Source organism: Pseudophryne corroboree, chromosome 4 (assembly GCF_028390025.1).
Source record: "Pseudophryne corroboree isolate aPseCor3 chromosome 4, aPseCor3.hap2, whole genome shotgun sequence".
In the NCBI taxonomy this organism is placed as follows: domain Eukaryota; kingdom Metazoa; phylum Chordata; class Amphibia; order Anura; family Myobatrachidae; genus Pseudophryne; species Pseudophryne corroboree.
In genome coordinates this window covers 738277670-738300431 of record NC_086447.1, presented here as the reverse complement: position 1 = coordinate 738300431, position 22762 = coordinate 738277670, and the positions used below count along the sequence as shown (strand labels likewise).

Below are 22762 nucleotides of genomic sequence, written 5' to 3'. Positions count from 1 at the left end.
TGTAGCAGTCTGCGGTGCTGCTGAGCTGACAGTGTCCAGCAGGTCCGTCATCAGTCATCATTACCTAATAAATATATTATCTACCTGTCCGGCTGCAGTACTAGTGATATTATATATACATATATATATATTGATTTCATCTCATTATCATCCAGTCTATATTAGCAGCAGACACAGTACGTTAGTCCACGGCTGTAGCTACCTCTGTGTCGGCACTCGGCAGTCCATCCATAATTGTATACCACCTACCCGTGGTTTTTTTTTCTTCTTTCTTCTTTGTACATACTACTATAGTATAGTAGCTTACTGTAGCAGTCTGCGGTGCTGCTGAGCTGACAGTGTCCAGCAGGTCCGTCATCAGTCATCATTACCTAATAAATATATTATCTACCTGTCCGGCTGCAGTACTAGTGATATTATATATACATACATATATATATTGATTTCATCTCATTATCAATCATCCAGTCTATATTAGCAGCAGACACAGTACGTTAGTCCACGGCTGTAGCTACCTCTGTGTCGGCACTCGGCAGTCCATCCATAATTGTATACCACCTACCCGTGGTTTTTTTTTTTTCCTTTCTTCTTTGTACATACTACTATAGTATAGTAGCTTACTGTAGCAGTCTGCGGTGCTGCTGAGCTGACAGTGTCCAGCAGGTCCGTCATCAGTCATCATTACCTAATAAATATATTATCTACCTGTCCGGCTGCAGTACTAGTGATATTATATATACATACATATATATATTGATTTCATCTCATTATCAATCATCCAGTCTATATTAGCAGCAGACACAGTACGTTAGTCCACGGCTGTAGCTACCTCTGTGTCGGCACTCGGCAGTCCATCCATAATTGTATACCACCTACCCGTGGTTTTTTTTTTTCTTTCTTCTTTGTACATACTACTATAGTATAGTAGCTTACTGTAGCAGTCTGCGGTGCTGCTGAGCTGACAGTGTCCAGCAGGTCCGTCATCAGTACCTAATAAATATATTATCTACCTGTCCGGCTGCAGTACTAGTGATATTATATATACATACATATATATATTGATTTCATCTCATTATCATCCAGTCTATATTAGCAGCAGACACAGTACGGTAGTCCACGGCTGTAGCTACCTCTGTGTCGGCACTCGGCAGTCCATCCATAATTGTATACCACCTACCCGCGGTTTTTTTTTTTCTTTCTTCTTTGTACATACTACTATAGTATAGTAGCTTACTGTAGCAGTCTGCGGTGCTGCTGAGCTGACAGTGTCCAGCAGGTCCGTCATCAGTCATCATTACCTAATAAATATATTATCTACCTGTCCGGCTGCAGTACTAGTGATATTATATATACATACATATATATATTGATTTCATCTCATTATCATCCAGTCTATATTAGCAGCAGACAGTACGGTAGTCCACGGCTGTAGCTACCTCTGTGTCGGCACTCGGCAGTCCATCCATAAGTATACTAGTATCTATCCATCTCCATTGTTTATCTGAGGTGCCTTTTAGTTGTGCCTATTAAAATATGGAGAACAAAAATGTTGAGGTTCCAAAATTAGGGAAAGATCAAGATCCACTTCCACCTCGTGCTGAAGCTGCTGCCACTAGTCATGGCCGAGACGATGAAATGCCAGCAACGTCGTCTGCCAAGGCCGATGCCCAATGTCATAGTACAGAGCATGTCAAATCCAAAACACCAAATATCAGTAAAAAAAGGACTCCAAAACCTAAAATAAAATTGTCGGAGGAGAAGCGTAAACTTGCCAATATGCCATTTACCACACGGAGTGGCAAGGAACGGCTGAGGCCCTGGCCTATGTTCATGGCTAGTGGTTCAGCTTCACATGAGGATGGAAGCACTCAGCCTCTCGCTAGAAAACTGAAAAGACTCAAGCTGGCAAAAGCACCGCAAAGAACTGTGCGTTCTTCGAAATCCCAAATCCACAAGGAGAGTCCAATTGTGTCGGTTGCGATGCCTGACCTTCCCAACACTGGACGTGAAGAGCATGCGCCTTCCACCATTTGCACGCCCCCTGCAAGTGCTGGAAGGAGCACCCGCAGTCCAGTTCCTGATAGTCAGATTGAAGATGTCAGTGTTGAAGTACACCAGGATGAGGAGGATATGGGTGTTGCTGGCGCTGGGGAGGAAATTGACCAGGAGGATTCTGATGGTGAGGTGGTTTGTTTAAGTCAGGCACCCGGGGAGACACCTGTTGTCCGTGGGAGGAATATGGCCGTTGACATGCCTGGTGAAAATACCAAAAAAATCAGCTCTTCAGTGTGGAGGTATTTCAACAGAAATGCGGACAACAGGTGTCAAGCCGTGTGTTGCCTTTGTCAAGCTGTAATAAGTAGGGGTAAGGACGTTAACCACCTCGGAACATCCTCCCTTATACGTCACCTGCAGCGCATTCATAATAAGTCAGTGACAAGTTCAAAAACTTTGGGTGACAGCGGAAGCAGTCCACTGACCAGTAAATCCCTTCCTCTTGTAACCAAGCTCACGCAAACCACCCCACCAACTCCCTCAGTGTCAATTTCCTCCTTCCCCAGGAATGCCAATAGTCCTGCAGGCCATGTCACTGGCAATTCTGACGAGTCCTCTCCTGCCTGGGATTCCTCCGATGCATCCTTGCGTGTAACGCCTACTGCTGCTGTCGCTGCTGTTGTTGCTGCTGGGAGTCGATGGTCATCCCAGAGGGGAAGTCGGAAGACCACTTGTACTACTTCCAGTAAGCAATTGACTGTCCAACAGTCCTTTGCGAGGAAGATGAAATATCACAGCAGTCATCCTGCTGCAAAGCGGATAACTGAGGCCTTGACAACTATGTTGGTGTTAGACGTGCGTCCGGTATCCGCCGTTAGTTCACAGGGAACTAGACAATTTCTTGAGGTAGTGTGCCCCCGTTACCAAATACCATCTAGGTTCCACTTCTCTAGGCAGGCGATACCGAAAATGTACACAGACCTCAGAAAAAGACTCACCAGTGTCCTAAAAAATGCAGCTGTACCCAATGTCCACTTAACCACGGACATGTGGACAAGTGGAGCAGGGCAGGGTCAGGACTATATGACTGTGACAGCCCACTGGGTAGATGTATGGACTCCCGCCGCAAGAACAGCAGCGGCGGCACCAGTAGCAGCATCTCGCAAACGCCAACTCTTTCCTAGGCAGGCTACGCTTTGTATCACCGCTTTCCAGAATACGCACACAGCTGAAAACCTCTTACGGCAACTGAGGAAGATCATCGCGGAATGGCTTACCCCAATTGGACTCTCCTGTGGATTTGTGGCATCGGACAACGCCAGCAATATTGTGTGTGCATTAAATATGGGCAAATTCCAGCACGTCCCATGTTTTGCACATACCTTGAATTTGGTGGTGCAGAATTTTTTAAAAAACGACAGGGGCGTGCAAGAGATGCTGTCGGTGGCCAGAAGAATTGCGGGACACTTTCGGCGTACAGGCACCACGTACAGAAGACTGGAGCACCACCAAAAACTACTGAACCTGCCCTGCCATCATCTGAAGCAAGAAGTGGTAACGAGGTGGAATTCAACCCTCTATATGCTTCAGAGGTTGGAGGAGCAGCAAAAGGCCATTCAAGCCTATACAATTGAGCACGATATAGGAGGTGGAATGCACCTGTCTCAAGTGCAGTGGAGAATGATTTCAACGTTGTGCAAGGTTCTGATGCCCTTTGAACTTGCCACACGTGAAGTCAGTTCAGACACTGCCAGCCTGAGTCAGGTCATTCCCCTCATCAGGCTTTTGCAGAAGAAGCTGGAGACATTGAAGGAGGAGCTAACACGGAGCGATTCCGCTAGGCATGTGGGACTTGTGGATGGAGCCCTTTATTCGCTTAACAAGGATTCACGGGTGGTCAATCTGTTGAAATCAGAGCACTACATTTTGGCCACCGTGCTCGATCCTAGATTTAAAGCCTACCTTGGATCTCTCTTTCCGGCAGACACAAGTCTGCTGGGGTTGAAAGACCTGCTGGTGAGAAAATTGTCAAGTCAAGCGGAACGCGACCTGTCAACATCTCCTCCTTCACATTCTCCCGCAACTGGGGGTGCGAGGAAAAGGCTCAGAATTCCGAGCCCACCCGCTGGCGGTGATGCAGGGCAGTCTCGAGCGACTGCTGATGCTGACATCTGGTCCGGACTGAAGGACCTGCCAACGATTACGGACATGTCGTCTACTGTCACTGCATATGATTCTCTCACCATTGAAAGAATGGTGGAGGATTATATGAGTGACCGCATCCAAGTAGGCACGTCACACAGTCCGTACTTATACTGGCAGGAAAAAGAGGCAATTTGGAGGCCCTTGCACAAACTGGCTTTATTCTACCTAAGTTGCCCTCCCACAAGTGTGTACTCCGAAAGAGTGTTTAGTGCCGCCGCTCACCTTGTCAGCAATCGGCGTACGAGGTTACATCCAGAAAATGTGGAGAAGATGATGTTCATTAAAATGAATTATAATCAATTCCTCCGTGGAGACATTGACCAGCAGCAATTGCCTCCACAAAGTACACAGGGAGCTGAGATGGTGGATTCCAGTGGGGACGAATTGATAATCTGTGAGGAGGGGGATGTACACGGTGATATATCGGAGGATGATGATGAGGTGGACATCTTGCCTCTGTAGAGCCAGTTTGTGCAAGGAGAGATTAATTGCTTCTTTTTTGGTGGGGGTCCAAACCAACCCGTCATTTCAGTCACAGTCGTGTGGCAGACCCTGTCACTGAAATGATGGGTTGGTTAAAGTGTGCATGTCCTGTTTATACAACATAAGGGTGGGTGGGAGGGCCCAAGGACAATTCCATCTTGCACCTCTTTTTTCTTGAATTTTTCTTTGCGTCATGTGCTGTTTGTGGAATGTTTTTTGGAAGGGCCATCCTGCGTGACACTGCAGTGCCACTCCTAGATGGGCCCGGTGTTTGTGTCGGCCACTAGGGTCGCTTATCTTACTCACACAGCTACCTCATTGCGCCTCTTTTTTTCTTTGCGTCATGTGCTGTTTGGGGAGGGTTTTTTGGAAGGGACATCCTGCGTGACACTGCAGTGCCACTCCTAGATGGGCCCGGTGTTTGTGTCGGCCACTAGGGTCGCTTATCTTACTCACACAGCTACCTCATTGCGCCTCTTTTTTTCTTTGCGTCATATGCTGTTTGGGGAGGGTTTTTTGGAAGGGACATCCTGCGTGACACTGCAGTGCCACTCCTAGATGGGCCCGGTGTTTGTGTCGGCCACTAGGGTCGCTTAGCTTAGTCATCCAGCGACCTAGGTGCAAATTTTAGGACTAAAAATAATATTGTGAGGTGTGAGGTATTCAGAATAGACTGAAAATGAGTGTAAATTATGGTTTTTGAGGTTAATAATACTTTGGGATCAAAATGACCCCCAAATTCTATGATTTAAGCTGTTTTTTAGGGTTTTTTGAAAAAAACACCCGAATCCAAAACACACCCGAATCCGACAAAAAAAAATTCGGTGAGGTTTTGCCAAAACGCGGTCGAACCCAAAACACGGCCGCGGAACCGAACCCAAAACCAAAACCCGAAAAATTTCCGGTGCACATCACTACTGACCACCAGTATATATATCTATCTATCTATCTCAGTACGGTACAGTAGTCCACTGCTCTACCTCTGTGTCGTCAAGTATACTATGCATCCATACCTGTGCTGCATTTTAGTTGTGCGCAGTATACTATATAGTAGGAGGACAGTGCAGAATTTTGCTGACCACCAGTATATTATATATATATATATATATATATATATAAAAATCATCCAAGCATCCGGCACTCCCCTTGCTTACATGACATCTGCTCCGGTGCCCTCCCTAGGAAGAAGTTCCATTTGTAGATAGGAGAATAGTCTCCCGAGTGCCGCCTATTCTACTGTTATATATATATATATATATATATATATATATATATATATATATAGCTATATAGCAGTACGGTACAGTTGTCCATTGCTCTACCTCTGTGTCGTCAAGTATACTACAAAAGTTCAGTAAAATGACCCAAAAATCACAATTAAAAGCATCTGATGAGAAGCATAAACTTGCCAATATGCCATTTACGACACGGAGTGGCAAGGAACGGCTGAGGCCCTGGCCTATGTTCATGGCTAGTGGTTCAGATTCACATGAGGATGGAAGCACTCATCCTCTCGCTAGAAAACTGCAGTGCCACTCCTAGATGGGCCAGGTGTTTGTGTCGGCCACTTGGGTCGCTTAGTTTAGCCATCCAGCGACCTTGGTGCACCTCTTTTTTTCTTTGCATCATGTGCTGTTTGGGGACTATTTTTTAAAGTGCCATCCTGTCTGACACTGCAGTGCCACTCCTAGATGGGCCAGGTGTGTGTGTCGGCCACTTGGGTCGCTTAGCTCAGCCATCCAGCGACCTCGGTGCAAATTTAAGGACTAAAAATAATATTGTGAGGTGTGAGGTGTTCAGAATAGACTGGAAATGAGTGGAAATTATGGTTATTGAGGTTAATAATACTATGGGATCAAAATGACCCCCAAATTCTATGATTTAAGCTGTTTTTGAGGGTTTTTTGTAAAAAAAAAAACGAATCCAAAACACACCCGAATCAGACAAAAAATTTTCAGGGAGGCTTTGCCAAAACGCATCCGAATGCAAAACCCAAAAAATTTCCGGTGCACATCACTTATATATACGGGCTACGCACGCCACGCTATTTTATTCTCCCCCCAGGGAGGTCGTGGACCTCCACGAGGGAGAATAAGTGTCGGTATGCCGGCTGTCGGGATTCCGGCGCCGGTATACTGTGCGCCGGGATCCCGTCAGTCGGCATACTGAAGACCACCCGATGAAGGGGTTAACCCCCTCCTCATTAGATAAGATCAGCAGCACCACGGCAGGAAGCCTAAGGACACTAGGACCCTGTGTGCCCCTGCAGCGCTGACAAGAGCGGGAAGGCTGGGAGGCAGCTGATTGGCTGCCGCGGAGCGGGAAGAGAGGAGGCGGGGTAAGCGCCCAGGGCTGCTGAGGAGAGACCTGCTGCTGGGAGCTGTCGTGACCAGAGTCGAGACCCGATTGCCGTCCGCATCACATCCGGAACCGGTGAGAGCAGTAACACTGCTGAGAGGGCGCCACGCGGAGGAAGACAGAGTTGCAAACGCTGCGCTAGTGAAGGGAGACAGCCACAGCCTTTTAACCGGGGCAACTCTGTGGGAGCCTGTACACAGTATACGGGGAGGAGAGCGTCAGGGTGTCCCTGAGAACAGCCAGAGCATCCGAGAGAGCGGTACGCAGATCCCTGAAGCTGGCGACCCCGCCGACAACAACTGGTGCTAGCAGGTATTCACGTCAGCCACACTGACACCACGCCAGCTCCTCAGTTAGTAGCCATTACCACAGCTATTAGGGAACAAGAGGGAGAGACTAGTTCCCAAGGTAATAGTACCAGCCCCTCAGAGTGTGGGACAGTACAACTGCTGATAAGCTAAAGTGAAGCCTCTATTTCAGCGAGCTACAGCCAGAGAGAGACTGATCCTTTCTAGTTAGTTCAAACAAGTGAATAAGAGAAAAGCAACCTGTTTGATGCTGTTACCGTCATCTTCACTAACCCCAAGACCTATCAGTTAATGGGAGAGACTTCAAAGGGGTTACTACTACTTTTGCAACACTGTTAGATGCAGTTTGAGAGTAAAGACTCCCCCAAAAGACTTAACAGGACTCATTCGCTACTTACAGTAGTATTGAACTAAGTATATGCTGTAGGTAAAGGCAGCTGCAGTGACAAATACTGTGACACGTCCGCCATGTGGAAGTGTTAGGATATTACCAGTGATTGTTATATGATTACTAATGTGAATGTCCACGAGGTTTTCCATGAATATACTTTGACCTTACATCTGTATTCACCTTACTACTGTGTTTTAGGTTTGCCACATCATTGCTTTCTTGCACTGTTCTCCTTATATCGTGAAGTGGTTTGACCTTTTTACTAAATTAATCCTACAGTGGTGACCAGCTTGATCCCGAATAATAAATCTTTATGTCACCGTCCTAATGTGTGGTGAATTATGTGTTGGATCCTCTAGGGTTGGGGTTCCTCATCTTTCTGCCTAGGGTTCCAGCAGTGAGATCTGGTTGAAGTGGTGATTCCGGGCTAAGAATCCAGGTATGTCAACAGACATCTGCCTTTGCAGAAACACTTCACCGCACTTAACATATACATACGACGTTACCCCTGTGATATGTACATAACATTGTGTTAACTGATATGAACATTTATGCAGCTACAAGGGTTCTGCAGCAACTAATAAAAGTATATAAACAAATGAGCAGACAATGCAGGAAAAGTACATGGTACATAAACAGTGCTGAATCTGCAGTCATAATCAAATAAGCAGGTTAGGTGATGTTGTAGGCAGTATGGAGTAGATGATAGTAGAAGGGAGGCCAGGAAACGCACATGAGTGGAGAGGGACCTGCTCGGGAGTTTACATTATAAACAGTGATCGCGCTGATCGAAAAAAAAAGAAAAAAAAAGTGGGTCCCAGAGACCCCTCACTTTAAAAAATTGGGGTCCTATTATACTTTTTCTGGGTCCCATTGCAATTTATGCTTTTGAGCCCCTCATATGCCAGGGGTGGGTGACTGGGAAGGCAGGAGTGAGAGGTAGATAGTGGGTGACTGGTGAGGCAGGGATGATGGGAAGATAGTAGGCGACTGGTGAGGCAGGAGCGATAGTGGGTGACTGAGGAAGGGGTGACGGAGATAGTGGGTTTATTGGGGAGGCAGGAGTGACAGGCAGAATGACAGAGATAGTGGGTGACTGGGAGGCAGGGGTGACAGGGACATAGTGACAAGGGACATTGTACAGGGACCAGGGCACAATGACACACACATTGTACAGGGATCAGGGGCACACTGAAACACACACTATACAGGGATCAGGAGCACAATGACACACACATTGTACTGGAACCTGTTGCACACCGACACACACACACACACACTGTACTGGGACCTGGGGCACACTGACACATACACACCCTGTGCTGGAATCTGTTGCACACTGACACACACTGTGCTGGGACCAGGGGCACACAGACACACCACACACACACCGATTGTGCAGGCCAGGGGAGCTGGCAGCTACAGTATGCAGAGGGACAGACCTTCCCATATCTGTTGTAATATCATCAGTCACAGGACAGGAGATCCGTACCATCATGGGCTGGGAGGCGGCAGCTGCGGACGTGAAGTGCAAGCAGGCGGGCGGGCAGCAGTGGGCAACAGTCCATGGGAGCTGTGGTGGCGGAAGTTATAGCTGGTGATGCAGACGGCGCCAACCGCCTTAGAGCTTGACACCGTACGCGGCTACATACCGCATCTGATGGGGCGGCCTGCTCTGCCCAACACAGTTGTACTTCCGCCGCCGTCCAGGTCACACCTGCAAACTCCCCCCCCCCCCCCCCCCCCCAACGCGACCAGTCACACAGATGCTTACTTGAATTGTAGCACGGCAGGTCCTGGAGGACCGGCTCATTTTGTAAAACGGGGGCTCAAAATGCCTGTAGCGCGTAAAAACATGATTTAACACGTATTTTGCGATCACCGATAAAGGGGAGAAGCAGATAGACAACAGTGACACAGTTGGTGTAGACCATAGGGATCCTTTGGCCCGTCAGTTGTTGTTGAACTACACATCCCAGCATGCCTTGCAACAGTTTTAAGCATGACCAAAAAGCAAAACTGTAGCACGGCATGCTGGTATGTATAGTTCAACAACAGCTGGAGGGCCAAAGGTTCCCCATCCCTGGTGTAGACCATGGGTCTGCAACCTGCGGCTCTCCAGCTGCTGTGGAACTACACATCCCAGTATGCCATGCCAGAGTTTTGTTTTTAAGGCATGCTAAAACTGAGGCAGGGCATACTGGGATGTGTAGTTCCACAGAAATTGGAGAGCCACAGGTTGCAGACCCATGGTGTAGACAGCGAGTATGGTGAAGTGGGTTAGGGTGGGAGCTGGTCGGCTTTGATGAATAGGTTGTTCTTGATAGCCCGCTGGAAGTTTTGTAGAGGGAGAGAATTCCAGAGGTAAGGCATCATTTGCAAAATCTTGGAGGTGGGAGTAGAAATCTATTAAGTGCCTTTGGATTCAGTATCACTATGCTGACGACACCAACATTTTCCTATCAAATCCGTAACTCTCATAATCTGTTAGCCCGCATCACTGTAAGCCTTTCTGCCATTTCATCTTTTATATTCTCTCACCCTCAAAACTTACTCTTTCAAACAGTGGTAATATTTGCACCAGCCATCTTGTTTATTGTCAACAAGACAATAAACCCTATACCCTTGAGCAGGCTGCCCATGGGTTACTCTTTACTCAAAACTGTCCTTTACTCCCCACATTCAATGTTTCCAAATCCTGTTACATACTGTACATCTAAAACATTTCGAGGATACACCCATATCTCACACAAGACCCTCCCTCACACAAGATTTTCTTTTAGTCTTCAGCACATTCAGCATTCCCTGAGGACTTTTCTCTTCAATTTATTAATCTTCCCAGGCTATTTTATCCAATTACTACTACACTTAAAAAGTCTTTTATTTTTATACAAAAAACAACCCTCTGACCAACACTGCTGTGTGACTATCATATAGTCCACCATGCTCTGCTTACACTTGCACTCTGCAGACTAATATGCAATATGTAGCACTCCTGTTATCATACAGATTGCAAGCTATACCCAGTCTTGTTTTATTACGGTGTTGGTTCCTATTTGTAATGCACAACTGAATATGCTGCCACTAAATAAATGTCAATTAAAAAAAACACTAAAGGGTATTTAAAATTTTTTGGCACGGCCACCACTAGTGGGAGTTTAGATGGGTTTAGCCATTTTAGGCGGCTAAACCCATTCTGTTTGGGCGCAACATGAGCGATGTGCATGGGAACCCAAACACAATTGAATTGTGACAATTGTTTGGGCGTCTAAATAGTCCTGTTTAGATGCGGAAAGCAATTGAATTGGCCCCTCAGATTTATGCCGGGTTTAGGCATCGGAATGGGTAGGATCAATAGTGTCCCTGACAATGATGGTGTAGTGCAATATCTAATTACATGAAAACGATGATAACACATGAAATAAACAACAAGACTGACCTTCAGTGCAAAGCCCAGAGGAATGAAGTAGAGCTCTTTCTGGTAGATGAAGTTAACCATTACAGTGCCATTTTCTAGATAATGTAGATTCATATTTATGGCTGTGTGTTCATCTCTGACGCAGCGCACTGCGATACCTAGAAAACCATCAGCAATGATAAGTTAATAATTCCTCAGTGCACATTTTGTCTGAAGAGGATGATATGAAGTGGAGCTGTCAGGTGTGTGTTGTATACAGTAAACAGCAGTTCTCTAAGCCCACTGCAGGTGGAACCAGCAGAGCAGTTTGTGGACATCCTATTAGTGCTGCTGGGGTCATCATACATGGCTGAATTACAAAAAACGCATCTAAATCTAGAGTATCAAGTCGCTCTACAATATTAGAAGACATAAAATAAAATATAAACTAACAAAAGAAATAAAAAGTTAATTACCGTATTCAGTATAACCAGGACCTCGACTTTTCCATTTAGGGCGAATCATGGCAATAGGAAAATTCCTCCTTGGCATAATTAGCATTCTGATGACTTTCTCTATTCCATTTATTATGAAATAGCCACCCATTTCCTTGGAGTAAACATTATAATGCAGCATATTAGATTATATACCATTTTCCATTATATACATACAACCTTTTCAGATGGGAATATGTTGATTTATCCTGCTAAAGCAGTGGTTCCCAAATGCGGCCCTCAAGGCACCTCAACAGTCCAAGTTTTAAGGATAACCCTGCTTGTGTACAGGTGGTTTAATCACACTGAGTCACCTGTGTCTAAGAAGTGAGTAATTGAGTGACCTGTGCCTAAGGAGGATTATCTTTAAAACCTGGACTGTCGGGTCGCTTGCGGACTGCATTTGGGATCCACTGTGTTAAAGTATTGTTCCCCATTCAAACTTGGGTACTCTTATTGCTGGGAATAGCAGTGTTACAATAACACAGCTCTCATCTTACACGTGGTAAAGATGTGGGAAGGATTATTTAGACCATCAGGATTCTACCACCATTCTGCTGTAAAAACAGGATTTTGGTACTTACCAATAAATCCCTTTCTTTGAGTCCATAGGGGACGCTGGAGTCTAGTACCATGAGCGTATAGATGGGTGATCAGGTGAGCCGGCACTTTAAAATCTTTTAATGTGTGTGACTGGCTCTTCCCCCTCTATACCCCTCCCCAGACCAGTTAAGAAAATGTGCCAGAGGAGAGACGCAATGCGACCAACAGAGGAGGAGGTAAGCAAGACAACCATAAAGAGAGATCTCCGGAAAACAGGAACCTCAGAAACACACAGAGATACATGCAACATGCGTGCGTGTGTGTATATATAGATATACACAGAGGATTGTCATAAATCATAGATCACACAGGTCTTACCAGTCACAGCCAGGGTTAGAACCCAAGACCTGTTACAGCGAAGGAAGACACCTTACAGATAGAACTATTTCCGCTTGCAAAATAACCATTCAAAAGAAAAAACAAAATGACAGTAACATAAAGAAACCTTGCAACCAAATCCGAAGGACACCCAGAACCACCGGTACAGCCAGTGGAATAACCACACCGCCGGAAAAGAGCAGCGCAGGGTGGGCGTCCAGCATCTCCTATGGACTCAGAGAAAGGGATTTATCGGTAAGTACCAAAATCCTGTTTTCTCTATCATCCATAGGGGAAGTTGGAGTCTAGTACTATGGGTGACGTCACAGAGCCTCCCAAACGGGTGGGAAAACGCTGAAAATTCTGGAAACTGTACAGCCAAGCCGAAACTCAAGGCCACGACGGAGAGATCTGTGAGGCGTGACAAGAGGATGTCAGACAACCTAAGATAGAGCAACCGTTACAGAAAACCACCTAGATAACGGCCAGATATCCTGTCGAGACTGGCCAGGTAAGGTATTAAAACAAAGGTGGAGCCATGATGTCATGCAAAGACAGAAACCACAATCGTGCCCCGAAAGACAGATTGCAGAGGCTAGCCAGAAGGATTGCAATACTGCAAGATCAAGTGAACACCGAAGGAGTTACGCAGAACGTTGAAGGCTAACAACGCACCTAGCGAACAGTTGATTGTCCTGCAATGCTTACGGTAGAGAAGACCGACAAGTGAGTCCTTCCTTAAAGAAACGGAGTCAGAGACCTGCCGCTAACAGAACCGGAACAGATAAGGGGCCACCACCAAGAGTATGCCCCCTAGGCAACATATGCCTTCCGCCAGGATAGGAGTGGCTTTACTAAGGGCGGCATGTGTCCACAGACACAGTAGAGTAAGCACCACGGAATTCCATATTCCCGTCCTGGGAATGTACTCTGGTATGTCTCCTAATTGAGAGACCCAACATGTTGAGCCACCGGAGTTTCCCGCACCACACCTTGAACAGCCAATATGTCAAAAGTAGGTACCAGAACAAGCCCGAATGCAGAGGCCACATACCAGGGACGCCCTCTGGAAGATCAGCAGATCTGGAGACCGAGACCTGCGAGGCTGGATCAAAAACAAATTTAGGATTTAACAGATATATTCTGTTAACACTGCATGAGTAAACAGGGAAGGAGCAGAAAATGCAGTTGACACCGAAGCTAACTAGGTCACCTTTGTTAGTGTGTCTGTATAGAAGAAACCCCCTTCACTGAAGGTAGGATTTGTCCGCTGCATGGTCGATAAGTCAACCTATTGATAAAAAACCGATGGTGGTATAGCACGATCTGATGACTCCTTACTGCTATAAGTATGCTACAGTAGAATAGGAGAGTAAAATCTGTGTATTCCTACTTCGAACAATATTCAACAGTGGGGATGTAGGTTGACCAGACTTAAAGGACCCATTGTGAAAGGAGAAGCAATGTGATCCAACTCCATTCAAGTAGTCCCGGGTCCAGGACAGCCATTGGCAGTGTAGAATCCTAAGGGGATACCTGCACTGGCTGGAGAGACCAATGGGGTGCACAACACAAAAACCTGGGGAAAATCCGCAACTGAGTAGAGTTGACCAGCTTGTAGGGGAGTAATGTAGTCCCTGTGAAAAAGGAGGTCCCATAGGGAAATGGAAAACAGGGGCCCTACAGGAAGGACGTATCTTAGGCCAACCAACTCCGCCAGATGCATGAGGCAGACTGCCATCTTGCACACGTGTAGTGGAATGTAAGGTTGGGGAATCTTATCACCGGCAGGGAGTAGGTAACACTAACTGAGCTGAGGACCCAGCAAAGTGAAGCCTTACACTCAAAGGAGAATCCAATGTAGTCTACACGTTAAGAACTAAAGTCACTGTATGTACGGAGACTCGAGGAAAGCATGCCACATATATATCCACATGTATATATCTGTATGTAGATAGAAGCATTCATCAAAACTCTTTAGAATATGCCTAAAGTAACAGGACATTCAGATAAGTGATCAAGCCTATAAATTGAGTTCACAGACGAACAACTCCTGTGGCCAGGAAGAAGCCCCTTGAGTCACGGGATGTCCAGTAAGAAACATAATACATTTGGAAGCTGACAAAGGACTACAAACCCTAGTAGTAACTGAAGAAGAAACTTTTAGAAGGGAACAAAGAGGAAAGTCCAAAGATAGTCAGGAATTTCTCCCATCCCAAGTCTAAACTGGGACACAAACCCTCAGATCCAGAATCTACTGTGACCCTAACACAGGTCTTTTCCGGATAAATTTATGTTGAACCTAAAATAAAAACCGGTATGGAACCACACGACTGGAATGACGGTGCTGAGAGAAGCTACTGTAGGTGTCTGGAATTTGACTATCCTGTGCCTGAAAGCAATGGATATATATAATCCCTGAATGCGGGAGCCTTAACCCCGAGGGTGAGGAGAGACCCCTTCCACCCTGCGATATTCCAGCTAAGATGGTAGTTAACGTTAGATGTGGATGGAAACAAGCTAGAGAACCCGAACGTACCCTTAACAGGTACATCTATATAATTTATAGACGAATATATAGAGATGCGTATATATACATACACACATACATATACGCAAACATATCCATATGCTTATTAAAAAAAAAAAAAAGCCGGTCCAGATGAACCTCCTTACTGAACAAGAGACTGAATACTACCATAGTGCAGTCCTCCATCCATAAATAGTGGGGAGGTCTGGAAACCTTCAATAGATGTTAGAGCGCTTCCAGAAGCTTCTGTCAACATGATTCATTCTTCACAAACCTGTAGGGATAGGAGGCACACATATACATATGGGATCTGGTCTGAAGATCGACAGTGTCTAGGTTGACAATGTTTAGGTGGACAGTCACTAGGTCGACAGGGTCAGAAGGTCGACATGTTGTAGGCCGACGGGTCAAAAGGTCGACATGAGTTTTTAAGTATATATATTTTTTTTTCATACTTAACGATCCACGTGGACTACGATTGGAACAGTAATCCGTGCCGAGCGAAGCAAGGAACCTTGCCGAAGCACTAATTGGGGTTCCGGTCACTCTACGAAGAAAACGACACCAAAAACAAACCTCATGTCGACCTTTTGACCTAGAACATGTCGACCTTTTGACCCTGTCGACCTAGTGACTGTCGACCTAGAGACTGCCGATCTAATGATCCACACCCATACATATATAGGAGTTCTACAGACATGCAATGTATATATCTTAAATACTTGGAAAGGAATAGCCTGGAATAAAATGACCCAAAGTGTAAATTTCTCCCTTCCCGATACTCCTCACCTTACCAGCTAACCAGTTTCTGGGAGTGAAAATAGACTGCTCTGTACAGCCTCCGAGCTGTGTTAAGTGGGCAGCCCCGTTTTAAGGGGAAGTACAAAACACTACCTGTGGAAAACTCCCGCCTTACGCCGGTAAGCGAAAGGCCGAGCTCCGGAGGCGTATCAGTAAAGGAGAACCGTTTCTCAGACGTCTATTTGTGCTGTACAGAATCACAATCTTGTGAAAACTGGAACAGAAGGGAAGGGATGAACATACCTTGAATTATCTGCTTATAACGTCCTGCCTAAGCAGGTTCTGATGAGCCTCAAATACTTCCCTGTTCCTTGTAGCTGAATTCAGCTGGGCGGAGAAAACAGACTTGACTGTAGTCAAATGGACACTTGGTTAGATGCCTGTATTGTAGGTATCTGTGGGAAATGAAGGTCATTGTAAACAGTACAGACTAGCGTACACCTTGCAATGCACAGCATGCTGTTGGTGCCATAGGAATTATAGCGTTTTATAAAACCCTATTCAGAGACTACGTTACATTTTTATAGACGTGTTGGATTAAAATTACATAGTGATACTGGACCCAGAGGTGTAATATCAGCTCAATGTATAAAGTGGATAGAACAACACAGTCTTCCATCTTCTAAATTTCATTTTTTAATATATATAAATCCCACCTTTAGAGGCATACCAAATATTAAACTCATAAGAACATATACCACTCTGATGCTAGTCAAAAAGTATATGTGCTGTCGAAGTTAGCACTGTTACTACTCCCTCTGGAGCAGTGCTACATTGGGTGTACTGTAGGGATGATACAAATTCACTAGCTGGTAGCTCGCTTACTGTAGTGATTCCTTATATCTCAATGTTACTGGATTACACTGAAAATGACCATGGCAAAACAGGAAAATATATATATATATATATATATATATATATATATATATATATATATATATATATATATATATATATATATTAGTGTCCATTCTAGGATTTTTTTAGGGCAGGGTGCTGATCACTGAGGAGGGCACATTTTCGTTTTGAAGGGCACACTATTGAGGTGACGCTTTGCGCACAAAGCATAGCGCATAGGTTTATAGTTTTTGTACATACATTTTCCCCTTAGTATATCATATACCCATACATACATATAGGACACCAATGTAACACCCAACATCTGTACTGAGCAACATACTGTATATGTCCAGTCTTCTTGAAAGAACAGCTATAGTATATACACATAATAAGTAGATAATAATAAATGTCTCCTCCACTGATGAAGTAGTTATAATCCTTATGTGTTATAAAACAGAAAAGTTAAGCAGAGGGTTAAAATATACAGTATAGGTACAAAATAAAAAAAGTCTGTTCTACTAGGGAAATACTGTAAGCAGCACAGGCTCACTGCTTCCCTTGTTCTTTCCCTCTTTATCAGAGTGCTGTGTTAGTGACAGTGCCTCCTCTGCCATCCAGTTCTGTAAGGATAGAAATTGTGTTCCAGAGATGGGCAAGGAGTAGACGACAACATTGTAACATGCACTCTGACTGTTGCATTCTGTATACAAGGGGGCGATTTATGGTCCTGCAGGGTGCACTGAAAGAGGGCAGGGTGCTTTTTCACATTTCAAAAATGGGCAGGGTGCAGCACCCTGCTGAAACAGCCTAGAAGGAACACATACATACATATATATATAAATCCGTTTGACTGTATGTGAATTCTTCCTGACTGGAGTGCCGCACCTACCGATTGCACCTATCTTATCCTGTGAGGGCACCAGCAAAGTAACAAGCCAGCTACAATGGGGAGTGCCGGTAACACAAATCAATCAATCTATCTATATCTATATATATCTATATATATCTATATATATCTATATATATCTATATATATCTATATATATCTATATATATCTATATATATCTATATATATCTATATATATCTATATATATCTATATATATATATATATATATATATATATATATATATATATATATATATATATATATATAATAAGATTTTACTTACCGGTAAATCTATTTCTTGTAGTCCGTAGAGGATGCTGGGACTCCGTAAGGACCATGGGGAATAGACGGGCTCCGCAGGAGATAGGGCACTTTAAGAAAGCTTTGGATTCTGGGTGTGCACTGGCTCCTCCCTCTATGCCCCTCCTCCAGACCTCAGTTAGGGAAACTGTGCCCAGAGGAGATGGACAGTACGAGGAAGGATTTTTGTAAATCTAAGGGCGAGATTCATACCAGCCACACCAATCACACCGTATAACTTAAGATAAACTTACCCAGTTAACAGTATGAACAACAACATAGCCACGGTATCACCGAAAACTATAACATAACCCTTATGTAAGCAATAACTATATACAAGTCATGCAGAAGAAGTCCGCACTTGGGACGGGCGCTCAGCATCCTCTACGGACTACGAGAAATAGATTTACCGGTAAGTAAAATCTTATTTTCTCTAACGTCCTTGAGGATGCTGGGACTCCGTAAGGACCATGGGGATTATACCAAAGCTCCCAAACGGGCGGGAGAGTGCGGATGACTCTGCAGCACCGATTGAGCAAACAGGAGGTCCTCCTCAGCCAGGGTATCAAACCTATAGAACTTTGCAAAGGTGTTTGTCCCCGAACAAGTAGCTGCTCAACACAACTGTAATGCCGAGACCCCTCGGGCAGCCGCCCAAGAAGAGCCCACTTTCCTAGTGGAGTGGGCCTTAACCGATTTCGGTAATGGCAATCCTGCCGTAGAATGCGCCTGCTGAATCGTGTTACAGATCCAGAGAGCAATAGTCTGCTTTGAAGCAGGGGCGCCAACCTTGTTGGCCGCATACATAACAAACAAAGCTTCAGTCTTCCTGATCCGAGCCGTTCTGGTCACATAAATCTTCAAAGCCCTGACTACATCCAGGGACTCGGAATCCTCCAAGTCTCTTGTAGCCACAGGCACGACAATAGGTTGGTTCACATGAAAAGATGAGACCACTTTTGGCAGAAAGTGAGGACGAGTCCTCAACTCTGCCCTATCCACATGAAAAACCAAGTATGGGCTTTTATGCGATAAAGCCGCCAATTCTGAAACACGTCTCGCCGAAGCTAACGCCAACAACATGACCACTTTCCACGTGAGGTATTTCAACTCCACAGTTTTAAGTGGTTCAAACCAAGGTGACTTGAGGAAACGTAACACCACGTTAAGATCCCAAGGCGCCACCGGAGGCACAAAGGGAGGCTGAATATGCAGCACCCCCTTCACAAAAGTCTGTACCTCAGGAAGAGAGGCTAATTCTCTTTGAAAGAAAATGGATAAGGCCGAAATCTGGACCTTTATGGACCCTAATTTTAGGCCCAAGGTCACTCCTGTTTGAAGGAAGTGAAGTAGACGGTTCAAATGGAACTCCTCCGTAGGAGCAGCTCTGGCCTCACACCAAGAAACATATTTCCGCCATATACGGTGATAATGTTTCAACGTCACGTCTTTCCTAGCTTTGATCAGGGTAGGAATGACTTCCTCCGGAATTCCTTTTTCCGCTAGGATCCGGCGTTCAACCGCCATGCCGTCAAACGCAGCCGCGGTAAGTCTTGGAACAGATAGGGCCCCTGCTGCAGCAGGTCCTGCCTTAGAGGAAGAGGCCACGGATCTTCTGTGAGCAACTCTTGCAGTTCCGGATACGAAGTCCTCCGCGGCCAATCTGGAACAATGAGGATTGTTCTGACCCTGCTTATTCTTACAATTCTCAACACCTTGGGTATGAGAGGAAGAGGAGGAAACACATAGACCGATCTGAACACCCAAGGTGTCACCAGAGCATCTACCGCTACCGCCTGAGGGCCCCTTGACCTGGCGCAATACCGCTTTAGCTTTTTGTTGAGACGGGACGCCATCATGTCCATTTGAGGCAGGCCCCACCGATCCGCGATCTGTGCAAAGACTTCTTGATGAAGTCCCCACTCCCCCGGATGCAGGTCGTGCCTGCTGAGGAAGTCCGCCTTCCAGTTGTCCACCCCCGGGATGAACACCGCTGACAGCGCGCTTACATGGCCTTCCACCCAGCGTAGAATTCTGGTCGCTTCTGCCATGGCCACTCTGCTCCTTGTTCCGCCTTGGCGGTTTATATGAGCCACTGCCGTGACATTGTCTGACTGAATCAGAACCGGTCTTCTCCGAAGTAAGTTCTCCGCTTGACGCAGGGCGTTGTATATGGCCCTCAACTCCAGGACGTTGATGTGGAGATAAGTCTCCAGGCTTGACCAGAGACCTTGGAAATTTCTTCCCAGTGCCACTGCTCCCCAGCCTCGGAGGCTTGCGTCCGTGGTCACCAGGACCCAGTCCTGAATGCCGAACCTGCGACCCTCTAGAAGGTGAGCACTGTTCAGCCACCACAGGAGAGATACCCTGTTCCTGGGAGACAGGGTGATCCTTTGATGCATTTGTAAATGGGACCCGGACAACTTGTCCAAGAGGTCCCATTGAAAAGTCCTCGCATGGAATCTGCCGAAAGGGATGGCCTCGTATGAAGCCACCATTTTCCCCAGGACCCGCGTGCACTGATGCACTGAAACCTTCTTTGGTTACAATAGGTTCCTGACCATGGTCATAAGTTCCTGAACCTTTTCGATCGGAAGAAAAACCTTTTTCTGGTCTGTGTCTAGGATCAGGCCCAGAAAGGTCAGACGCGTTGTAGGAACTAGCTGGGACTTCGGTATATTGAGAATCCAGCCGTGTAGCTGCAACGTCTTCATGGACAGAGACACGCTGTCCAGCAACTTCTCCCGAGATCTCGCCTTTATTAGGAGATCGTCCAAGTATGGGATAATTGTGACCCCCTGCCTGCGCAGGAGCACCATCATTTCCGCCATTACCTTGGTGAATAATATCCCTCTCCCTGCTGGAGATGAGGAACTGTGACAATCACCTGTTGAACATACAATTTTTGGATTGCTGTCAACACTGACTCCCTCTCTGACGGGGAAGTCGGCAGAGCCGATTTGAAAAACCGGCGAGGAGGCAAGTCTTCGAATTCTAGCCTGTACCCCTAAGCAACAATCTCTACTGCCCAGGGATCCACCTGCGATTGAACCCAGACGTGGCTGAAAAACCGAAGACGAGCCTCCACCAGATTTGCCTCCCCCCGGGAAGCCCCAGCGTCATGCGGTGGACTTTGCAGACGCAGGGGAGGACTTCTGCTCTTGGGAACTAACTGTGTGCAGCTTCTTTCCCCTGCCTTTTCCTCTGGTAACAAAGGACGATCCCCGCACCTTCTTGTTTTTATTGGAATGAAAGGACTGCATTTGATAATGAGGTGCCTTCTTAGTATGCTGCGGGGGGACATAAGGTAAGAAATTCGGCTTACCAGCCGTAGCCGTAGAGACAAGGTCCGAGAGGCCGTCTCCAAACAACTCCTCCCCCTTGTACGGCAAGGACTCCATGTGCCGCTTAGAATCGGCATCTCCCGTCCACTGCCGGGTCCACAGGAGTCGCCTAGCAGAAATAGACATAGCATTTATTCTGGAGCTTAATAAACAAATGTCTCTCTGAGCATCTCTCATATACAAGGCAGCATCTCTGATATGCTCTATGGTCATTTGAATGGCATCCCTATCTAAGGTGTCAATCTCCGCAGATAAGGAATCTGCCCATGCCACAACCGCACTACAAACCCAGGCTGACGCCATAGCCGGTCTAGCAATAGTACCGGAGTGAGTGTAAATGTGCTTCAAGGTAATTTCCTGCCTGCGATCAGCCGGTTCCTTGAGGGAAGCCGTATCCTGAGAAGGCAGTGCCACCTTTTTGGACAAGCGTGTCAGCGCCTTGTCCACTTTTGGTGAAGATTCCCAGCGTATCCTATCAGTTTGTGGAAAAGGATACGCCATATGAATCCTTTTGGGAACTTGTGGTCTCCTATCTGGAGAGTCCCAAGCCTTTTCGCACAATTCACTTAATTCAAATGATGATGGAAAAGTGACTTCAGGCTTTTTCTCTTTATACATGTGTACCCTCGTGTCAGGGACAGGGGGTTCCTCAGTAATATGCAAAACCTCTTTAATGGCCATAATCATGTACCGAATACCTTTTGCCACCTTCGGCTGTAATTTTGCATCTTCATAGTCGACACTAGAGTCAGAATCTGTGTCGGTATCTGTGTCATCGATCTGGGATATGGTGCGCTTCTGAGACCCCGACGGGCCCGGCGCCACAGGGACAGGCATGGACTGGGTACCTGACTGATCCCTAGCTTCTGCCTTGTCTAACCTTTTATGCAATAGATTGACATTTGCATTCAAGACATTCAGCATATCCACCCATTCCGGTGTCGGCATTGCTGACGGCGACCTGACATTCAAACACTCCCCCTCCACAGTAAGCGAGCCTTCCTCGTCAAACATGTCGACACACGCGTACCGACACACTTCACACACACAGGGAACCCCTTTTCTGAAGACAGTATCCCTGTCAAGGCCCTTTGGAGAGACAGAGAGAGAGTATGCCAGCACACACCCCAGCGCAATAACCCTGGAGACCAACACAAAATGTTTTTCCCCAGCAGCGCTGTGTAATATGTAAACCGCCAATTATGTGCCCCCCCCCCCCCCCCTCTTTTAAGCACCCTTTCACCGTGTGTAAGCAGGGGAGAGTCCGGGGAGCTTCCTCTCAGCAGTGCTGTGGAGAGAAAATGGCGCTGGTGAGTGCTGAGGGAGAAGCCCCGCCCCCTCGGCGGCGGGCTTCTGTCCCGCTCAAACTTAGTAAAATATGGCGGGGGCTCTTTTATATACATGTACAGAGCCCACCTGTACATGTATATAGTCTTTTTGCCATGCAGAGGTTTATATTGCTGCCCAGGACGCCCCCCCCCTGCGCCCTGCACCCTTACAGTGAC

At 46.2% G+C, this 22762-nt stretch overlaps 1 protein-coding gene across 1 annotated transcript in view; it reads right to left on the bottom strand.

The window, feature by feature from the left end:
- Positions 1 to 22762, bottom strand: part of POLR1B (RNA polymerase I subunit B) — a 61209-nt gene that overhangs the window by 26173 nt on the left and 12274 nt on the right. Inside the window, exons 4-5 of the mRNA XM_063918106.1 lie at positions 11614 to 11746; positions 11180 to 11316 (exon numbers count right to left, since the gene is read on the bottom strand). Of these exons, the coding sequence (XP_063774176.1) occupies positions 11180 to 11316; positions 11614 to 11746 (270 nt within the window). The remainder of the gene's footprint in view (positions 1 to 11179; positions 11317 to 11613; positions 11747 to 22762) is intronic.